Raw genomic sequence first — 19,798 nt, forward strand, 5'->3', positions numbered from 1 at the left:
GGGGAACCTCCTTAAAGGGGACACAGACCGCAATAAAAATGGACAGGGGTTCTAATCCCTCTCCTCTCTATCCAAAACCACAAAAAAAGCTTTGCCTTTAGTTATACAGTGGAACCTCGGATTGCGAGTAACGCGGTTAACAAGCGTTTCGCAAATACGAGCAATTGTTTTTTTACAAATCCTGACTCGGTTTGCGAGTGTTGTCTCACAAAAGAATCAGGATTCAAGCCTCTGCGGTGTGCAGTACCGCATTTGGCCAGAGGTGTAGGGGCGCCGGTGACACTAAGAGCCGTTTTTTAAACACTCAGAAATACTCAGTTCCTGGGTTTTTTCTGAGTGCATCCGAGCGGTCTCCGAGTATTTCTGAGTCTCTCTGGCGCCCCACCCTCACCTCTGGCCACATGCGGTATTGCATGCAATAGACGTCAATGCGGAACGAATTATCTTAGTTTCCATTGACTTCTATGGGGAAACTCGCTTTGATATGCAAGTGCTTTGGATTACAAGCATTCTCCTGGAACAGATTATGCTCGTAATCCAAGGTTCCACTGTATATTTAAACGTTAGCAAACCGTCACATACACCCAGTGAAGTGACTGGCCTCAGGTGATACACAGAGATTAAACAAATCCTCCTACATAAGTTGTATCTGTTTGTTTGTGGTCTTCTCTTCTCTACAGCTGTTCAAATTGCTGAATTTGAAAAGGTTGTCTGAGAGTTCAGGAAAAAAAAGGGATGGGGAACCGAAGTTACACTCTGGAGAGCTCAGTGAGGAGAGTACTGAGAGCTGATTGGAGGGAAGAGACACGCGCCACGCTTCACACAGCACATAGGAACAGAGCTGAGGCTGTCAATCAGCTGGAGGGTCCCTCCCGTGTCACCGTTTATCTCTTGGTGTCAGGAGAACTTGTCAGAAGTGACTCATACTGATAACAGAGGAACGGGACAGCAGACAGAAATTACACTCAGGGGTTGATTTACTAAAAGCAACTAGACTGCGCACTTTGTAAAGTGCAGTTGCTCCAGGGCTTAGTAAATGAGATAAATCTTCACTTTTCAAAGAATACCCAATCACGTGCATGGAAAATAACAAAAAAAAAAAAAAAGCATTTTTGCTTGCACACGATTGGATGATGGAATTCAGCTGAGCTTTAGCACATTTACTAAGCTTTAGTAAATGAACTCCTTTGCGCTCTGGGTTGAGACACACTATAGAGGGATATGCTTTGTTCAGATTTCATGTCTGAGATTTACAATCACTTTAATCCGTTCATATTAAACGCATGTCTACAGACAACTTCACGTAGACTGGAGGCTCCCTTTTAATGAAGACATCAGGACTATTAATCTATAGAGATCTGATTCCACATCGATCTGCGTCCTAATTCATAGACTGTAATATGAAGGGCTCTGATAGACAATGATGTAAAAACAAGTTCTTCATTGAAAATTACGCGATGAGCAATGCTGGCGAGGAGGGGGGCGGTGTACGGGGAGCGGAGTATAATCCAATCACAGCGGAGGAGGTGATTGTGTTGCAGGCTCTGGGTGACCCCCAAACTGATATAGAAGAAGAATGAAAATCTTCTAATAATTAGTGGAATCAGTTTAGGGTGGAGGGTGAGGGAGCGGAGGGGTCCGGGAGCGGAGGGGTGTGGGAGCGGAGGGGTCCGGGAGCGGAGGGGTGCGGGAGCGGAGGGGTCCAGGAGCGGAGGGGTGCGGGAGCGGAGGGGTCCAGGAGCGGAGGGGTGCGGGAGCGGAGGGGTCCAGGAGCGGAGGGGTGCGGGAGCGGAGGGGTCCAGGAGCGGAGGGCTGCGGGAGCGGTGGGGTCCGGGAGAGGAGGGGTCTGGGAGCGGAGGGGTGCGGGAGCGGAGAGGTGTGGGAGCGGAGGGGTGCGGGAGCGGAGAGGTGCGGGAGCGGAGGGGTCCAGGAGCGGAGGGGTGCGGGAGCGGTGGGGTCCGGGAGAGGAGGGGTCTGGGAGCGGAGGGGTGCGGGAGCGGAGAGGTGTGGGAGCGGAGGGGTGCGGGAGCGGAGGGGTCCGGGAGCGGAGGGGTCCGGGAGAGGAGGGGTGTGGGAGCGGAGGGGTGCGGGAGCGGAGGGGTGCGGGAGCGGAGGGTGTCCGTGAGAGGAGGGGTCCGGCGAGCGGAGGGGTGCGGGAGCGGGTGTACGCTCGGTCTTCCCGCCAATAATGTGGTTATGGGACTGAGAACGACAATGTTGGGCTGGGATATGAATCAGTGGGAATGGCAGGATGTCCTACTGATTCCGTCTATTACTGAATAACCAGCTACTGCAGCCTGCCCTCTTCCATCCCTCTGTATCCTGGGTTCAGCCTATTCAGAGTCCCTCCTACAGCTATGTCTTATTTACAGGCATACCCCGCTTTACGTACCCTCACATACCCCGATTTACGTACCCTCACATAACCCGCTTTACGTACCCTCACATACCCCGCTTTACGTACCCTCACATACCCCGCTTTACGTACCCTCACATACCCCGATTTACATACCCTCACATACCCTGCTTTACGTACCCTCACATACCCCGCTTTATGTACCCTCACTTTACGTACACTCATGAGTACGGACACGTTGGCTTCTATGGGTAATCTTGGTCAGCTTGACATGGCACTGCTTCCGGTTTTTAACATTGGCGTCTATGGGAAATGTTGGTCAGCTTGACATGGCACTGCTTCCAGTTTTTAACATTGGCATCTATTGGAAATCTTGGTCAGCTTGACATGGCACTGCTCCCAGTATTTAACATTGGCGTCTATGGGAAATCTTGGTCAACTTGACATGGCAATGCATCCGGTTTTTAACATTGGCGTCTATGGGAAATCTTGGTCAGCTTGACAGGGCACTGCTTCCAGTTTTTAACATTGGCGTCTATAGGAAATCTTGGTCAGCTTGACATGGCACTGCTCCAGGTTTTTAACATTGGTGTCTATGGGAAATCTTGGTCAGCTTGACATGGCACTGCTCCCGGTTTTTAGCATTGGCATCTATGAGAAATCTTGGTCAGCTTAATATGACACTGCTCCCGGTTTTTAACATTTCACATTGGTGTCTATCGGAAATCTTGGTCAGCTTGACATGGCTCTGCTCCCAGTTTTTGACATTGGTGTCTATGGGAAATCTTGATCAGCTTGACATGGCACTGCTTTCGGTTTTTAACATTGGCGTCTATGGGAAATCTTGGTCAACTTGACATGGCACTGCTCCCGGTTTTTAACATTGGTTTCTATGGGAAATCTTGGTCAGCTTGACATGGCACTGCTCCCGGTTTTTAACATTTAACATTGGTGTCTATGAGAAATCTTGGTTAGCTTGACATGGCACTGCTCCCGGTTTTTAACATTGGTTTCTATGGGAAATCTTGGTCAGCTTGACATGGCACTGCTTGCAGTTTTTAACATTGGCGTCTACGGGAAATCTTGGTCAACTTGACATGGCAATTTATCCTGTTTTTAACATTGGTTTCTATGGGAAATCTTGGTCAGCTTGACATGGCACTGCTCCCGGTTTTTAACATTTAACATTGGTGTCTATGAGAAATCTTGGTTAGCTTGACATGGCACTGCTCCCGGTTTTTAACATTGGTTTCTATGGGAAATCTTGGTCAGCTTGACATGGCACTGCTCCAGGTTTTTAACATTGGTGTCTATGGGAAATCTTGATCAGCTTGACATGGCACTGCTCTCGGTTTTTAGCATTGGCATCTATGAGAAATCTTGGTCAGCTTAATATGGCACTGCTCCCGGTTTTTAACATTTAACATTGGTGTCTATGGGAAATCTTGGTCAGCTTGACATGGCTCTGCTCCCAGTTTTTAACATTGGTGTCTATGGGAAATCTTGGTCAGCTTGACATGGCTCTGCTCCCAGTTTTTAGCACTGGCGTCTATGGGAAATCTTGGTCAGCTTGACATGGCACTGCTCCCCAACCATAAGTGACAGGGACACCAAACTTGGGGAGCACCAAGAGGGGACTCAGGTCTACAACATATCTGGTTTTGGGGTGGGCCAGCTTGCCTAGGTAATCATTTAAATGACTATGGAATTGATACCTTCTATTACTGAATGACCAGCTACTGCAATCTGCACTCTTCCATCCCTGAATGAGGTGGAGAAGTGGAGCCGTGATGTCACGATCTTCACGTCATCCAATCACAGAGTATTTTCCATTCTTAGTAATTATGCAGTGTCCTCTTAAGGAGCTGCTCAGCATGGGACCCAAAAGGCAGCATCTCGCCTGCTTCCATGGGGATTGCACAGGTATCCCAGCAAGGTATATTGACCCATCTACACACCCATCTCGGGTAATCTCCAGGGTCAGCTGCTTTCACAGCTTATCCAGGTGGATAGTATCATTGCCACAACCCCCCCAGAACAGTGCTCAGATGACCCAAAAATGTGCACTGGTGTGCAGTCATGTTGGAACAGGAAAAGGTGTTCTGTTGGGTTGAGGTCAGGAATCTGTGCAGGCCAGTCAAGTTCCTCCACCCCAAACTGGCTCATCCATGTCTTTATGGACCTTGCTTTGTGCACTGATGTGCAGTTATGTTGGAACAGGAAGGGGCCATCCCCAAACTGTCCCCACAAAGTTGGGAGCATGAAATTGTCCAAAATGTCTTGGTATGCTGACGCCTTAAGAGTTCCCTTCACTGGAACTAAGGGGCCAAGTCCAACCCCTGAAAAATAACCCCATACCATAATCCCCCTCCACCAAATAATTTTGACCAGTGCACAAATTAAGGTCCATAAACACATGGATGAGCGAGTTTGGGGTGGAGCAACTTGACTGGCCTGCACAGAGTCCTGACCTCAACCCGATAGAACACCTTTGGGATGAACTAAAGCTGAGACTGCAAGCCAGGCCTTCCCCTCCAACATCAGTGCCTGACCTCACAAATGCTCTTCTGGAAGAATGGTCAAACATTCTCTTAGACACACTCCTAAACCTTGTGGACGGCCTTCCCAGAAGAGTTGAAGCTGTTATAGCTGCAAATGGTGGGCCGACCCAAAATTGAACACTACGGACTAAGACTGGGATGCCATTAACCACTTAAGGACCAGCCGCCATTGTTATATGTCGGTACTTTGACATGGAATACCGTTGTCATGGCAGCAGATGGCTGCCATAACCCCGGCATCCTCTTAAATGTCAGGCGGCTGGTTTTCAGATAAAAGTGGTCTCTGTGGCATATTTGCCGCAAGATCACTTTTATCAGCAGCAGGAGAGGTGCCCCCCCCCCCCCCCCCACTCCTGCCGCACACTCCGATCGTCTCCATCGCTTACCGGAGCCGTCGGTAGCGGCGGAGACGATTGGGTCCTCTCCCCTGTGAGAGTGGATGCCGAGTGAGGGAAATATGGCCGCCACCCGGCCCCATAACATTGGATGACAGAAGCGACATCAAACCTCACTTCGCTCAATGCTCTTAAAAGGGAATTTTTTTCAAAAGATACAGTAAAACCTCGGATTGTGAGCATAATTCCTTCCCTTCCAGACATGCTTGTAATCCAAAACACTTGTATATCAAAGCGAATTTCCCCATAAGAAATAATGGAAACTTGGATGATTCGTTCCACAACCATTTATTCATAGATCCTTCAGTTTATAGTCCATATAAAAAGATTATAGCTATGCGATTGGTTGTGTAAACATAAAATGTCCTTCCACAAATGGAAGCCTCCACAAGGGGATTAGAAGCAAAATCCAGCAGGAGCTCCAGAGTATAAAAGAGAAGAGAGGCGCCTCTAAGTGTAGCAATATGTTGCTAAATGTTGTACCTTCATTAAATGTAACCATATTGCTACACTTAGAGGCGCCGCTCTTCTCTTTTATACTCAGTTGTGACATGACGCTACTTGTATATCAAGTCAAAATTTATTAAAAAATGTTGCTTGTCTTGCAAAATGCTCTCAAACCAAGGTTTTACTGTACATGTGTGTATATATATATAATTATTATTATTTTTATTTTTTTTGCAGTTAAGCGCAATGGGAGATCTGATGTCTTTTTGACCCCAGATCTCATATTTAAGAGGTCCTGTCATGCTTTTTTTTTATTACAAGGGATGTTTACATTGCTTGTAATAGGAATAAAAGTGACTCTTTTTTTTTTTTTTGGGGAAAAGGACAGTGTAAACATAAAAAGTAAAATAAATAAGAAAAAAATAAATAAAATGAAAGCGTCCGGCAAGCTCACGCGCAGAAGAGAACGCATACGTAAGTTGTGCTCACATATAAAAACGGTGTTAAATCACACATGTCAGGTATCGCCGCAATTGGTAGAGGGAGAGAAATAATTTTAGCCCAAGACCTCCTCTGTAACTCAAAACTGGTAACCTGTAGAAATTTTTAATTGTCACCAATGGAGATTTTTAAGTGCCAAAGTTTGTCGCCATTCCGTGAGCACAGTGCAATTTTGAAGCGTGACATGTTGGGTATCAATTTACTCGACGTAATATCCTCTTTCACAATATTGAAAGAAATTGGGCTAACTTCACTGCTGTCTTATTTTTCAATTTAAAAAAATGGATTAAAAAAAAAAATGCACTTGTAAGGCCACTGCGCAAATACGGTGTGACGTAAAGTATTGAAATGACCACCATTTTATTCTCTAGGATGTCTGATTAAAAAACAAAAAAATAACATATATATATATATATATATATATATATATATATATATATATATATATATATATATATAATTAAGTAATTTTCTAGCACAAAAAAGGATTTTAACTTGTAAACAACAAATCTCAAAAAGAGGCTCAGTCCAGAAGTGGTTAAAGTTCATGTGTGTAAGGCCTCTTTCACACTGGGGCGCGTTGCAGGTGATACAGCGCTAAAAATATCCCCTGCAAGGCGCCCTGAAACAGCCGCTGCTGTGTTTCCAATCTGAAAGCCCTGAGGAGCGGTGCGCTGGCAGGACGCTAAAAAAAGTCCTGCTAGCAGCATCTTTGGAGCGGTGCAGCGCGGCTATACCACCGGCAAAGCGCCTCTGCAGAGGCGCTTTGTGTTGGTTTTTAACCCTTTCTCGGCTGCTAGCGGGGGGGTAAAAGCACCCCGCTAGAGGCTAAATAGCGCAGCAAATCCGACAGTACAGTGCCTCTAAAAAAAGCTCCGCTCCTTCCGCCTAAGACCCCTTTCACACTGCCAGCATTTTTCAGGCGCTACAGCCCCAAAAAATAGCGCCTGCATAGCGCCTGAAAAGAGCGTCTCCATTCACTCCAGTGTGAAAGCCCGAGGGCTTTCACACTGGAGCGGTGCGCTGGCAGGGTGTCACAAAAACTCCTGCCAGCAGCTTCTTTGGAGCGGTGAAGGAGCAGTGAACTCACCGCTCCTCCACCACTGCTCCCCATTGAAATCAATGGGGCAGCACTGTGATACCGCCGGCAAACTGGCGGCATTTTGCTGGCGTATTTAACCCCTTTTCAGCCGCTAGCAGAGGGTTAAAGCCGAATAGCGCCGCTAAAACGACAGTAAAGCGGCGCTAAACATAGCACGGCTTTACCACCGAAGCCCCACGGGGCTCGGTGTGAAAGCCCTCTAAAGGCAGGTGTCCCAATACTTTTGGCAATATAGTGTACCTTGGTAGACAAGGGATTAAAAGAAATGTCTTTTTAGGAGCTTTCCCCTTTAAATGGCGCGCTCCTCGGTATGGAGACCGGCGTGAATTGTTCTTTGCGCTCTATAAATCGCTCTGGAATAATCTAGATAGGGGAATGAAATAATGAGGAGACGGTGCACCTCGCAGGACGGGGAGAGGGCTGAGGACGGGACTACATTTGTATCGGTGACAGTAAAATTTGTAAGCCGGTGATTAATGACGCCGCGGCAACGAGGGAATTCATCGCCGCTTACATTTCCTCTGTAAATGATTGAAAAGCAAATGAGTCGAGCTGTGCAATAAAAATGTGATTTTCAAGTAAGGAGCGTCAATATTTATGCTGCGTCCAATCCTCCTGACTCCGGCGCTCCCCTGCGACCTCTTGTCTACACCACTCCGAATATCCTGAGACAGCAAGACTGGGATTGCTTGCCTTGGAGTAATTGAAGAGTAAGAGCCAGATGTGCGTACGGTAACCCCTTCCTGACTTGGCGGCATTCTGTGCCGTCGTTTTCAGAGTGATTACAGTCTAAAGGCTTTTTATTTTATTTTTTAGACGTGTACAAAGTTCTATTACGTGATGTAGCAGTAGCAATCTATTTCTTTCTGCCCTTTATATGTACAATTTTGTTCTATTTCAAATGCCGCATTATGTTTTGACGTAGCTCCTTAGACTCACCTTTGGCCACTTGCTGACTTGGCACCATCCACAAGCAGCTTAGCTCTTTAATAGATTACAGAAGTTGAAGTCAACCCAGTTTTATTTCAGCTAATTACAGTACAGATGATGAGTTTCCAGTCTTATAGGCCACATTCACGCTTGTGCAACTTTGGACCCCCAAAGTCGCATGTTTAATTCGCACCCCCATGTGTCCCAATGAGAAGCATTCATATTTGTGCGTCTTTAAAGTAGTTCATGCACTACTTTGGTCTGGCTTTCATGCGACTTAAGGGCCATAGAGTTCAATGTAAGCCCTGAAAGTTGCATGAAGGTCGCACCTACATGCTATAAATGTGACTTGTGTGCGACTTTGTAAAGCATAATCAAATAGTCTGCTATTTGATCCCTATCCAAGCCCATCCCTTCTGCAGAGAAGTCCCTCCTGAGAAAGTTGTTCATCCATCTCTGTTCCTAGTGTCTTTTGCAAGAGAAATTAGCTCTAACCCTAACCCTAGCCATCAACCTAACCCTAGCTATAACCCTAACGCTAGCCATAACCCTAATGCTAGCCATAACCCTATCGCTAGCCATAAACCTAACCCTAGCCATAAACCTAACCCTAGCCATAACCCTAAGGCTAGCCATAAACCTAACCCTAGCCATAACCCTAACGCTAGCCATAACCCTAACGCTAGCCATAACCCTAAGGCTAGCCATAAACCTAACGCTAGCCATAACCCTAACGCTAGCCATAACCCTAATGCTAGCCATAACCCTATCGCTAGCCATAAACCTAACCCTAGCCATAACCCTAACACTAGCCATAAACCTAACGCTAGCCATAAACCTAACCCTAGCCATAAACCTAACGCTAGCCATAAACCTAACGCTAGCCATAACCCTAACGCTAGCCATAACCCTAACGCTAGCCATAACCCTAACGCTAGCCATAACCCTAACGCTAGCCATAAACCTAACGCTAGCCATAAACCTAACCCTCGCCATAACCCTAACGCTAGCCATAAACCTAAGCCTAGCCATAACCCTAACGCTAGCCATAAACCTAAGCCTAGCCATAACCCTAACGTTAGCCATAAACCTAACCCTAGCCATAACCCTAACGCTAGCCATAACCCTAACGCTAGCCATAACCCTAACCCTAGCCATAAACCTAACCCTAGCCATAACCCTAACCCTAGCCATAACCCTAACGCTAGCCATTAACCTAACGCTAGCCATAACCCTAATGCTAGCCATAACCCTAAACACTAGCCGTAAACCTAACCATAACCCTAACGCTAGCCATAAACTTAACCCTAGCCATAACCCTAACATTAGACATAACCCTAATGCTAGCCATAACCCTAATGCTAGCCATATCCCCAACCCTAGCCATAACTCTAACGCTAGCCATAAACCTAACCCTAGCCATAAACCTAACCCTAGCCATAAACCTAACCCTAGCCATAACCCTAACCCTAGCCATAACCCTAACGCTAGCCGTAAACCTAACCCTAGCCATAATCATAACGCTAGCCATAACCCTAACGCTATCCATAAACCTAACCCTAACCATAACCCTAACGCTAGCCATAAACCTAACCCTAGCCATAACCTAATGCTAGCCATAACCCTAACGCTAGTCATAAACCTAACCCTAGCCCTAACCCTAACGTTAGCCATAACCCTAACCCTAGCCATAACCCTAATGCTAGCCATAAACCAACCCTAGCCATAAACCTAACCCTAGGTATAAACCTAACCTTAGTTCTAACCCTAGCCATAACCTTAATGCTAGCTATAGCCCTAACCTTTGCCATAAACCTAACCCTAGATGTAACCCTAGCCATAACCCTAGCTATAACCCTCACCCTAGCCATATCCCTAACCGTAGCTAGAAACCTAACCCTAGCTAGAAACCTAACCCTAGCCATAACCTTATCGCTAGCTATACCCCTAACCCTAGCCATAACCCTTACCCTAGCCATAACCCTAACCCTAGCTATACCCCTAACCCTAGCCTTAAACCTAACGCTAGCTATAACCTTAACCCTAGCCATAACCCTAGCTATAACCCTAGCCATAACCTTAATACTAGCTATAGCCCTAACCCTAGCTATAACCCTAAAGCTAGCTATAACCCTGACCTTAGCTATAACCCTAACCCTAGTCATAACCCTAACTCTAGCCATAAACCTAACCCTAGATGCAAATAAATTGTAATAAACATTGCTCGTAAGATATAGAGCAACAATGCCCCAGGGCAATGAACAGTGAAATCAATAAAAAACAAAATTTTGTAGCAGCTATCACATGGGTACTAGACCCTGAAATATGAAAAAACTATATAAACAATGCTTGCAAAACGCGAATAAGTACTTTACACCATAATGTACATGATTTGCATGAATGACTATATAAGTAAATTACTAAGTGCTCAAAAAGGTGCTCAATATGTACATTTAATGTGCTTCAATGTTTTTTCTGGTGCTCCACAATTAAACTGTGCCATGTGCCACACTCCCCTATTGTGACCCCCACTCACCAAATGGCAAAGACCCACAGCTTTGCAGTCTGGGGTCAAAAAGGCTTGGATCCAATCGGATCAATTAGGAGATAAACATTTTCTCTGGGGACTCTGACTGTGCTGATTTCTGTAAGTATTCAAAGGTGCTCGATCATGATCATGTGAGAGACAGAGAAGGAACCGATAGTGAAGTACTGTATTGAAAGGTACTTACAAGAGACCAAAACACAACAGGCATCAGAACGAAGCTCCGGGTGCGCCGCTGATCGGTGTGCGTTCCATGGAGGGTGGAAGTGATGTCAGTGCTTTGGGAGACCAGAAGTGCATCAACACGTTTCGCCCCTCCTCCAAGGCATCATCAAGGACATCACTTCCAGTTTTATGTAGTCTAATTTATACCCTAGAATAGGTCCCTCCTCTTGCACAATTCAATAGGTTTATGCCTATTGGATTGTGCAAGAGAAGGGGCCTGTTCCCCCTCTCAGCACAAATCTTCCACCATCCTTTCTCCCAACACATACCCCCCTAAATCAACACTCCCCCCCCCCCCCCCCCACACACACACACACACAAATTTCTCCTCCTAGAACACGTGTCAAACACAAGGCCTGTGGGGCAAATCCAGCCCACCAGGCCAATTCATGTGGCCCTTGTACCCTTCCTGCAGCTGTGGCACCCCCCTCATCTTCACCCTACCTTGTCTCAACAGTCAGCAGCAGAGAGGAGAACAGAATTACCACATATTCATTTGCTGTTGTAACACAACTGGGTGGGATCACAGCGCACATTGCGCGACCCGAGCCCACCCTATATTGAAACCTATTAGAGCCTTTGACTCCATGTGCGGGTGTCCTGAAAGGGCCCGGATGCATGGATAACAGTGAACAGGGGGGTGGTGCTCGTGTACCCTTAACGGACGGGCCACCCCTGCTCAGCAGCCAGCAGCACTCCAGCAGTTGACTCCAGCCCTCCCCTGGTCCTCCTCCAGGCCCTGCACATTCTGCTTCCCAGCTCAAACCACAGCTTCTTCCCAGCAGCAATATGAGGAAGGGTGGGGGATTCTTGTCTTCTGATGATGGGGGGCTCTTGTCTTCTGATGATGAGGGAATCCTGTCTTCTGATGATGAGGGAATCTTGTCTTCTGATGATGGGGGGCTCTTGTCTTCTGATGATGGGGAAACCTTGTCTTCTGATGATGGGGAAACCTTGTCTTCTGATTATGGGGGGTCTCTTGTCTTCTGATGATGGGGGCTCTTGTCTTCTGATGATGAGGGTCTCTTGTCTTCTGATGATGGAGGGCTCTTTTCTTCTGATGATAGGGGGCTCTTGTCTTCTGATAATGGGGTCTCTTGTCTTCTGATGATGGGGGAATCTTGTCTTCTGATGATGGGGGGCTCTTGTCTTCTGATGATGAGGGAACCTTGTCTTCTGATGATGAGGGGCTCTTGTTTTCTGATGATGAGGGAACCTTGTCTTCTGATGATGGGGGGCTCTTGTCTTCTGATGATGGGGGAACCTTGTCTTCTGATGATGGGGGCCTCTTGTCTTCTGATGATGCGGGAATCTTGTCTTCTGATGATGGGGGACTCTTGTCTTCTGATGATGGGGGACTCTTGTCTTCTGGTGATGGGGGGCTCTTGTCTTCTGATGATGGGGGGCACTTGTCTTCTGATGATGGGGGAATCTTGTCTTCATATGATGGGGGACTCTTGTCTTCTGATGATGGGGGGCACTTGTCTTCTGATGATGGGGTGCACTTGTCTTCTGATGATGGGGGAATCTTGTCTTCTTATGATGGGGGAATATTGTCTTCTTATGATGGGGGACTCTTGTCTTCTGATGATGGAGGGCTCTGGTCTTCTGGTGATGGGGGAATCTTGCCTTCTGATGGTGGGGGAATCTTGTCTTCTTATGATGGGGGACTCTTGTCTTGTGATGACGGGGGGCTTCTAATGATGGGATTCTCTTGTCTTCTGATGATGGGAGAATCTTATCTTCTGATGATGGGAGAATCTTGTCTTCTGACGATGGAGGCTCTTGCCTTCTGATGATGGGGGGGTCTTGTCCTCTGATGATGGGGGAATGTTGTCTTCTGATGATGGGGGTTCATGTCTTCTGGTGATGGGTGGCTCTTGTCTTCTGATGATGGGGGAATCTTGTCTTCTGATGGTGGGGGAATCTTGTCTTCTTATGAGGGGGACTCTTGTCTTGTGATGACGGGGGGCTTCTAATTATGGGATTCTCTTGTCTTCTGATGATGGGAGAATCTTGTCTTCTGATGATGGGGGAATCTTGTCTTCTGACGATGGGGGCTCTTGTCTTCTGATGATGGAGGGTTCTGGTCTTCTGATGATGGGGGGCTCTTGTCTTCAGATGATGGGGGAATCTTGTCTTCTGATGATGGGGGACTCTTGTCTTGTGATCACAGGGGCTCCGGTCTTCTGGTGATGGGGGGCTCTTGTCTTCTGATGATGGGGGGCTCTTGTCTTCTGTGATGGGGGAATCTTGTCTTCTGATGATGGGGGAATCTTGTCTTCTGATGATGGGGGAATCTTGTCTTCTGATGATGGGGGCTCTTGACTTCTGATGATGGGGGGGTCTTGTCTTTTGATGATGGGGGAATGTTGTCTTCTGATGATGGGGGTTCATGTCTTCTGATGATGGGGGGCTCTTGACATCTCATGTAAGAGGTAGGGGGTAACCTAGCTTTACAGATACAACTAGAATAATGCTTACCCCTTTTTTCCTCCCAAATTCCCTCTTTCAGCACAAATCCCCTCCCCCAGTCTCCTTGTGGCACCCCCCCCCCCCCACCTCACATGAAACCTCAGTGCCCAGGGCAGCCTCCCCTCCTGCCTCTCCCTTGTCCCGACCCTGGGGTCCAGCTCCCAGCACCTTTATGCTTCGGTCACACTGAATCCAACTTTGAAATCGGCTTACTTTACTTGAAGTCGCACAATTTTCAAAGTTGCATGTCTGTGCGACTTGGAAGACATCTGTGCGACTCCATGCACAGACGTCTATGCAAGTCGCACCTGAACTTGCAAGAAGTAGTGCAGGAACTATTTTCAAAATCAATGCGACTCCGATGGAGTCAGAGCTGCATCGATCTGAACGCTTCCATTGCGGACAATAGGGTGTGACTTGTCATGCGATTTGAAACAATGAAATTGCATGACAAGTCACACTGGTGTCACCGGGGGGCTTAGGGTCATATCGGAATAGTGATCCTGTTGCTGCCAGCAACTTAACAGTAGCGGGATTACCAAGAACGGCTCAATGCTGCCGCTACAGCGCTGCTCTCTGGTCGCTCACAATGCCGCAAAAGCCAGCAGGAGTCAGTCTTCTGATGATGCGGGAATCTTGTCTTCTGATGATGGGGGACTCTTGTCTTCTGATGATGGGGGGCACTTGTCTTCTGATGATGGGGGAATCTTGTCTTCATATGATGGGGGACTCTTGTCTTCTGATGATGGGGGGCACTTGTCTTCTGATGATGGGGTGCACTTGTCTTCTGATGATGGGGGAATCTTGTCTTCTTATGATGGGGGAATCTTGTCTTCTTATGATGGGGGACTCTTGTCTTTTGATGATGGGGGGCTCTGGTCTTCTGGTGATGGGGGAATCTTGTCTTCTGATGGTGGGGGAATCTTGTTTTCTTATGATGGGGGACTCTTGTCTTGTGATGACGGGGGGCTTCTAATGATGGGATTCTCTTGTCTTCTGATTATGGGAGAATCTTATCTTCTGATGATGGGGGAATCTTGTCTTCTGACGATGGGGGCTCTTGTCTTCTGATGATGGGGGGGTCTTGTCCTCTGATGATGGGGGAATGTTGTCTTCTGATGATGGGGGTTCATGTCTTCTGGTGATGGGTGGCTCTTGTCTTCTGATGATGGGGGAATCTTGTCTTCTGATGGTGGGGGAATCTTGTCTTCTTATGAGGGGGACTCTTGTCTTGTGATGACGGGGGGCTTCTAATGATGGGATTCTCTTGTCTTCTGATGATGGGGGAATCTTGTCTTCTGACGATGGGGGCTCTTGTCTTCTAATGACGGAGGGCTCTGGTCTTCTGATGATGGGGGGCTCTTGTCTTCAGATGATGGGGGAATCTTTTCTTCTGATGATGGGGGAATCTTGTCTTCTTATGATGGGGGACTCTTGTCTTGTGATCACAGGGGGCTCCGGTCTTCTGGTGATGGGGGGCTCTTGTCTTCTGGTGATGGGGGGCTCTTGTCTTCTGATGATGGGGGCTCTTGTCTTCAGATGATGGGGGAATCTTGTTTTCTGATGATGGGGGAATGTTGTCTTCTGATGATGGGGGTTCATGTCTTCTGATGATGGGGGGCTCTTGACATCTCATGTAAGAGGTAGGGGGTAAGCTAGCTTTACAGATACAACTAGAATAATACTTACCCCTTTTTTCCTCCCAAATTCCCTCTTTCAGCACAAATCCCCTCCCCCAGTCTCCTTGTGGCACCCCCCCACCTCACATGAAACCACAGTGCCCAGGGCAGCCTCCCCTCCTGCCTCTCCCTTGTCCCGACCCTGGGGTCCAGCTCCCAGCACCTTTATGCTTTGGTCACACTGAATCCAACTTTGAAATCGGCTTACTTTACTTGAAGTCGCACAATTTTCAAAGTCACATGTCTGTGCGACTTGGAAGACATCTGTGCGACTCCATGCACAGACGTCTATGCAAGTCGCACCTGAACTTGCAAGAAGTAGTGCAGGAACTATTTTCAAAATCAATGCGACTCCGATGGAGTCAGAGCTGCATCGATCTGAACGCTTCCATTGCGGACAATAGGGTGTGACTTGTCATGCGATTTGAAACAATGAAATTGCATGACAAGTCACACTGGTGTCACCGGGGGGCTTAGGGTCATATCGGAATAGTGATCCTGTTGCTGCCAGCAACTTAACAGTAGCGGGATTACCAAGAACGGCTCAATGCTGCCGCTACAGCGCTGCTCTCTGGTCGCTCACAATGCCGCAAAAGCCAGCAGGAGTCAGTCTTCTGATGATGCGGGAATCTTGTCTTCTGATGATGGGGGACTCTTGTCTTCTGATGATGGGGGGCACTTGTCTTCTGATGATGGGGGAATCTTGTCTTCATATGATGGGGGACTCTTGTCTTCTGATGATGGGGGGCACTTGTCTTCTGATGATGGGGTGCACTTGTCTTCTGATGATGGGGGAATCTTGTCTTCTTATGATGGGGGAATCTTGTCTTCTTATGATGGGGGACTCTTGTCTTTTGATGATGGGGGGCTCTGGTCTTCTGGTGATGGGGGAATCTTGTCTTCTGATGGTGGGGGAATCTTGTTTTCTTATGATGGGGGACTCTTGTCTTGTGATGACGGGGGGCTTCTAATGATGGGATTCTCTTGTCTTCTGATTATGGGAGAATCTTATCTTCTGATGATGGGGGAATCTTGTCTTCTGACGATGGGGGCTCTTGTCTTCTGATGATGGGGGGGTCTTGTCCTCTGATGATGGGGGAATGTTGTCTTCTGATGATGGGGGTTCATGTCTTCTGGTGATGGGTGGCTCTTGTCTTCTGATGATGGGGGAATCTTGTCTTCTGATGGTGGGGGAATCTTGTCTTCTTATGAGGGGGACTCTTGTCTTGTGATGACGGGGGGCTTCTAATGATGGGATTCTCTTGTCTTCTGATGATGGGGGAATCTTGTCTTCTGACGATGGGGGCTCTTGTCTTCTAATGACGGAGGGCTCTGGTCTTCTGATGATGGGGGGCTCTTGTCTTCAGATGATGGGGGAATCTTTTCTTCTGATGATGGGGGAATCTTGTCTTCTTATGATGGGGGACTCTTGTCTTGTGATCACAGGGGGCTCCGGTCTTCTGGTGATGGGGGGCTCTTGTCTTCTGGTGATGGGGGGCTCTTGTCTTCTGATGATGGGGGCTCTTGTCTTCAGATGATGGGGGAATCTTGTTTTCTGATGATGGGGGAATGTTGTCTTCTGATGATGGGGGTTCATGTCTTCTGATGATGGGGGGCTCTTGACATCTCATGTAAGAGGTAGGGGGTAAGCTAGCTTTACAGATACAACTAGAATAATACTTACCCCTTTTTTCCTCCCAAATTCCCTCTTTCAGCACAAATCCCCTCCCCCAGTCTCCTTGTGGCACCCCCCCACCTCACATGAAACCACAGTGCCCAGGGCAGCCTCCCCTCCTGCCTCTCCCTTGTCCCGACCCTGGGGTCCAGCTCCCAGCACCTTTATGCTTTGGTCACACTGAATCCAACTTTGAAATCGGCTTACTTTACTTGAAGTCGCACAATTTTCAAAGTCACATGTCTGTGCGACTTGGAAGACATCTGTGCGACTCCATGCACAGACGTCTATGCAAGTCGCACCTGAACTTGCAAGAAGTAGTGCAGGAACTATTTTCAAAATCAATGCGACTCCGATGGAGTCAGAGCTGCATCGATCTGAACGCTTCCATTGCGGACAATAGGGTGTGACTTGTCATGCGATTTGAAACAATGAAATTGCATGACAAGTCACACTGGTGTCACCGGGGGGCTTAGGGTCATATCGGAATAGTGATCCTGTTGCTGCCAGCAACTTAACAGTAGCGGGATTACCAAGAACGGCTCAATGCTGCCGCTACAGCGCTGCTCTCTGGTCGCTCACAATGCCGCAAAAGCCAGCAGGAGTCAGCCATGTAGTGACACCTTGATGGTTTGGTTAGCAAGTGAACGACACCAGAAAAAGGAAGTGATATGGTCCTAAGTGTGATCATAAGTAAGGGTGTGCAGAGTGACAGCTGGAAGCTGTGACGGGGGTTCCAGAGCCTGACTCCGCCCACTAGATTCCACCTAGAACCGAAGACCCACTTGTAAGATCACCTTTTCTTTGAATTCAAAATCTGAATTTGTATTATTATTATTATTATTATTCTGTTTTTAGAAGGACAGCAGTGGGGTTCTCATCACTGAGTTGATTCATCGATCGATCACATTACCACCACCGACCCCGGTGTATGAAGATCCATTGGAGCGCTCTCTCAAATACATGGAAAAACACAACGTCCTGCAGATTTTCCAGGTAAAACGGCTTTCGTAATAAATCAGTGTAAAGGGCAGTGATGATGTCTAAAGTTCAGAACTCCCTAATCTCTCTGAAGAACATTTTATAATCGATCCTCTATATAAAAACTGTATATCTATGTAAAGACTGAGCCCTGGCTAGGTGTAGGATTGTGGAGCAACACTGCCTCTTAGTGGTCATCCTTTATATTGCAATATGTATTTTATAATACTAATTAACCACTTGCTTACTGGGCTCTTGGTCCTGCCCAGACCAATTTTCAGCTTTCAGCGCTGACGAGCTTTGAAGGACAAGTGCGTGGTCATACAACGCTGTACCCAGATTACATTTTTATCATTTTTTTTTTCATACAAATAGAGCTTTTTTTTTGGTGATATTTAATCAAAGCTGGGGCTTTATTTTTTGCTAAACAAACAAAAAAAGACGGAAAACTTTGAAAAAAAAGAAAAATCATGTTTCATTGTTTGTTATAAGATTTTACAAACTGGTCATTTTTCTCCTTCATTGATATGCGCTGATGAGGCGGCACTGGTGGCAACTGATAGACTGCACTGATGGGCACTGATAGGCACAGTTATGGTGGCACTTGGCATTGATAGGCACAGATAAGTAGCACTGATGGGCACAGATAAGGCGGCACTGATGGCCACTGATAACATGGCACTGATGGGCCCTGATGGGTGACACTGATGGGCACTGATGGGTGGCACTGATGGGCACTGATAGGTGTTACTGATAGGTGGCACTGATAGGTGGAACTGATGGGCACTGGTAGGTGAGACTGATGGGCAGCACTGTTGATGAGTCACTAATTGTGGACACTGATAGGTGGCACTGTGGGCACTGATGGGTGGCACTGTGGGAACTGATGGGTGGCACTGTGGGAACTGGTAGGTGGCGCTGGTGGGCACTCGTAGGCGGCACTGTTGTGTACTGCTAGGTGGCACAGGTGGGCAAAGATGAGGTTGCAGCAGCTCTCCTTGATCGGGACCGATGTCCCTTTCACAGCTGCCGGTGATCTGCTTTTTTTTTCTCTCCTTGCGCTGTCAGAGTAAGGAGAATAAATAGCCAATTACAGGCTCTGTTTACATCACATGATCAGCTGTCATTGGCTGACAGCTGATCACCTGGTAAGGGGTCAAGATCGAGTCTCATAGACTCACTGATCACAGAGCGTGCTGCGTGCGCCCTGCAGGGGGCGCGCAAGACGCCCGGGAGGACATCAATAGACAGACTCCCGGCAAAGTAGGTCCGCGCTGTAGCCATCATTCGGCTATAACGCGGATCTGAAGCACTTAAAGTTTAAGTGTTGGCAGATATAAAATATTCCTGGGCACTTTTACCCCTTTCTTGTCCAGGCCAATTTTCAGCTTTCAGCGCTGTCACACTTTGAATGACAATTGCGTGGGCATGCTACACTACGTTTTTATCATTTTGTTCACACAAAAAACAGCTCTCTTCTCTTCAGCTCTTCTTAAAGAGGTCGGGCTGGACCACCTCTTTAAACACCACTGGGGGTTTTATTTTATTTTTTCTAAATAAATGAAAAAGGACTGAACATTTTGAAAAAAAAAAAACGTTTTTCATAGTTTGCTATAAAATTTTGCAAACAGGTAATTTTTCTCCTTCATTGATGGGTACTAATGAGGCGGGCACTGATGGGCACTGATGAGGCTGCACTGGTGGGTGCTGATAAGCTACACTGATGGCCACTGATAGGCTGCACTGATGGGCAGTGATGAGGCGGCACTGATGGCCAGGCACTGATGAGGCTGCACTGATGGGCACTGATGAGGCTGCACTGATGGGCAGGCACTGATGAGGCTGCACTGATGATTCTGAAACGATGGGCACTGATGAGGCTGCATTGATGGGTACTGATAAGCTGCATTGATGGTCACTGATAGG

At 47.4% G+C, this 19,798-nt stretch overlaps 1 protein-coding gene across 3 annotated transcripts in view; it reads left to right on the forward strand.

The window, feature by feature from the left end:
• Nucleotides 1–19,798, forward strand: part of TEX55 (testis expressed 55) — an 88,942-nt gene that overhangs the window by 41,692 nt on the left and 27,452 nt on the right. For all 3 annotated transcript variants that reach the window (XM_077484509.1, XM_077484511.1, XM_077484510.1), the window contains one exon: nucleotides 17,750–17,887. In XM_077484509.1, coding sequence (XP_077340635.1) covers nucleotides 17,750–17,887 — 138 coding nt within the window. The remainder of the gene's footprint in view (nucleotides 1–17,749; nucleotides 17,888–19,798) is intronic.

The sequence above is a fragment of the Lithobates pipiens genome, unplaced genomic scaffold, assembly GCF_037356315.1.
Source record: "Lithobates pipiens isolate NorthernLeopardFrog02 unplaced genomic scaffold, aLitPip1_a1.2 Scaffold_16, whole genome shotgun sequence".
NCBI classification, from domain to species: Eukaryota; Metazoa; Chordata; class Amphibia; order Anura; family Ranidae; genus Lithobates; species Lithobates pipiens.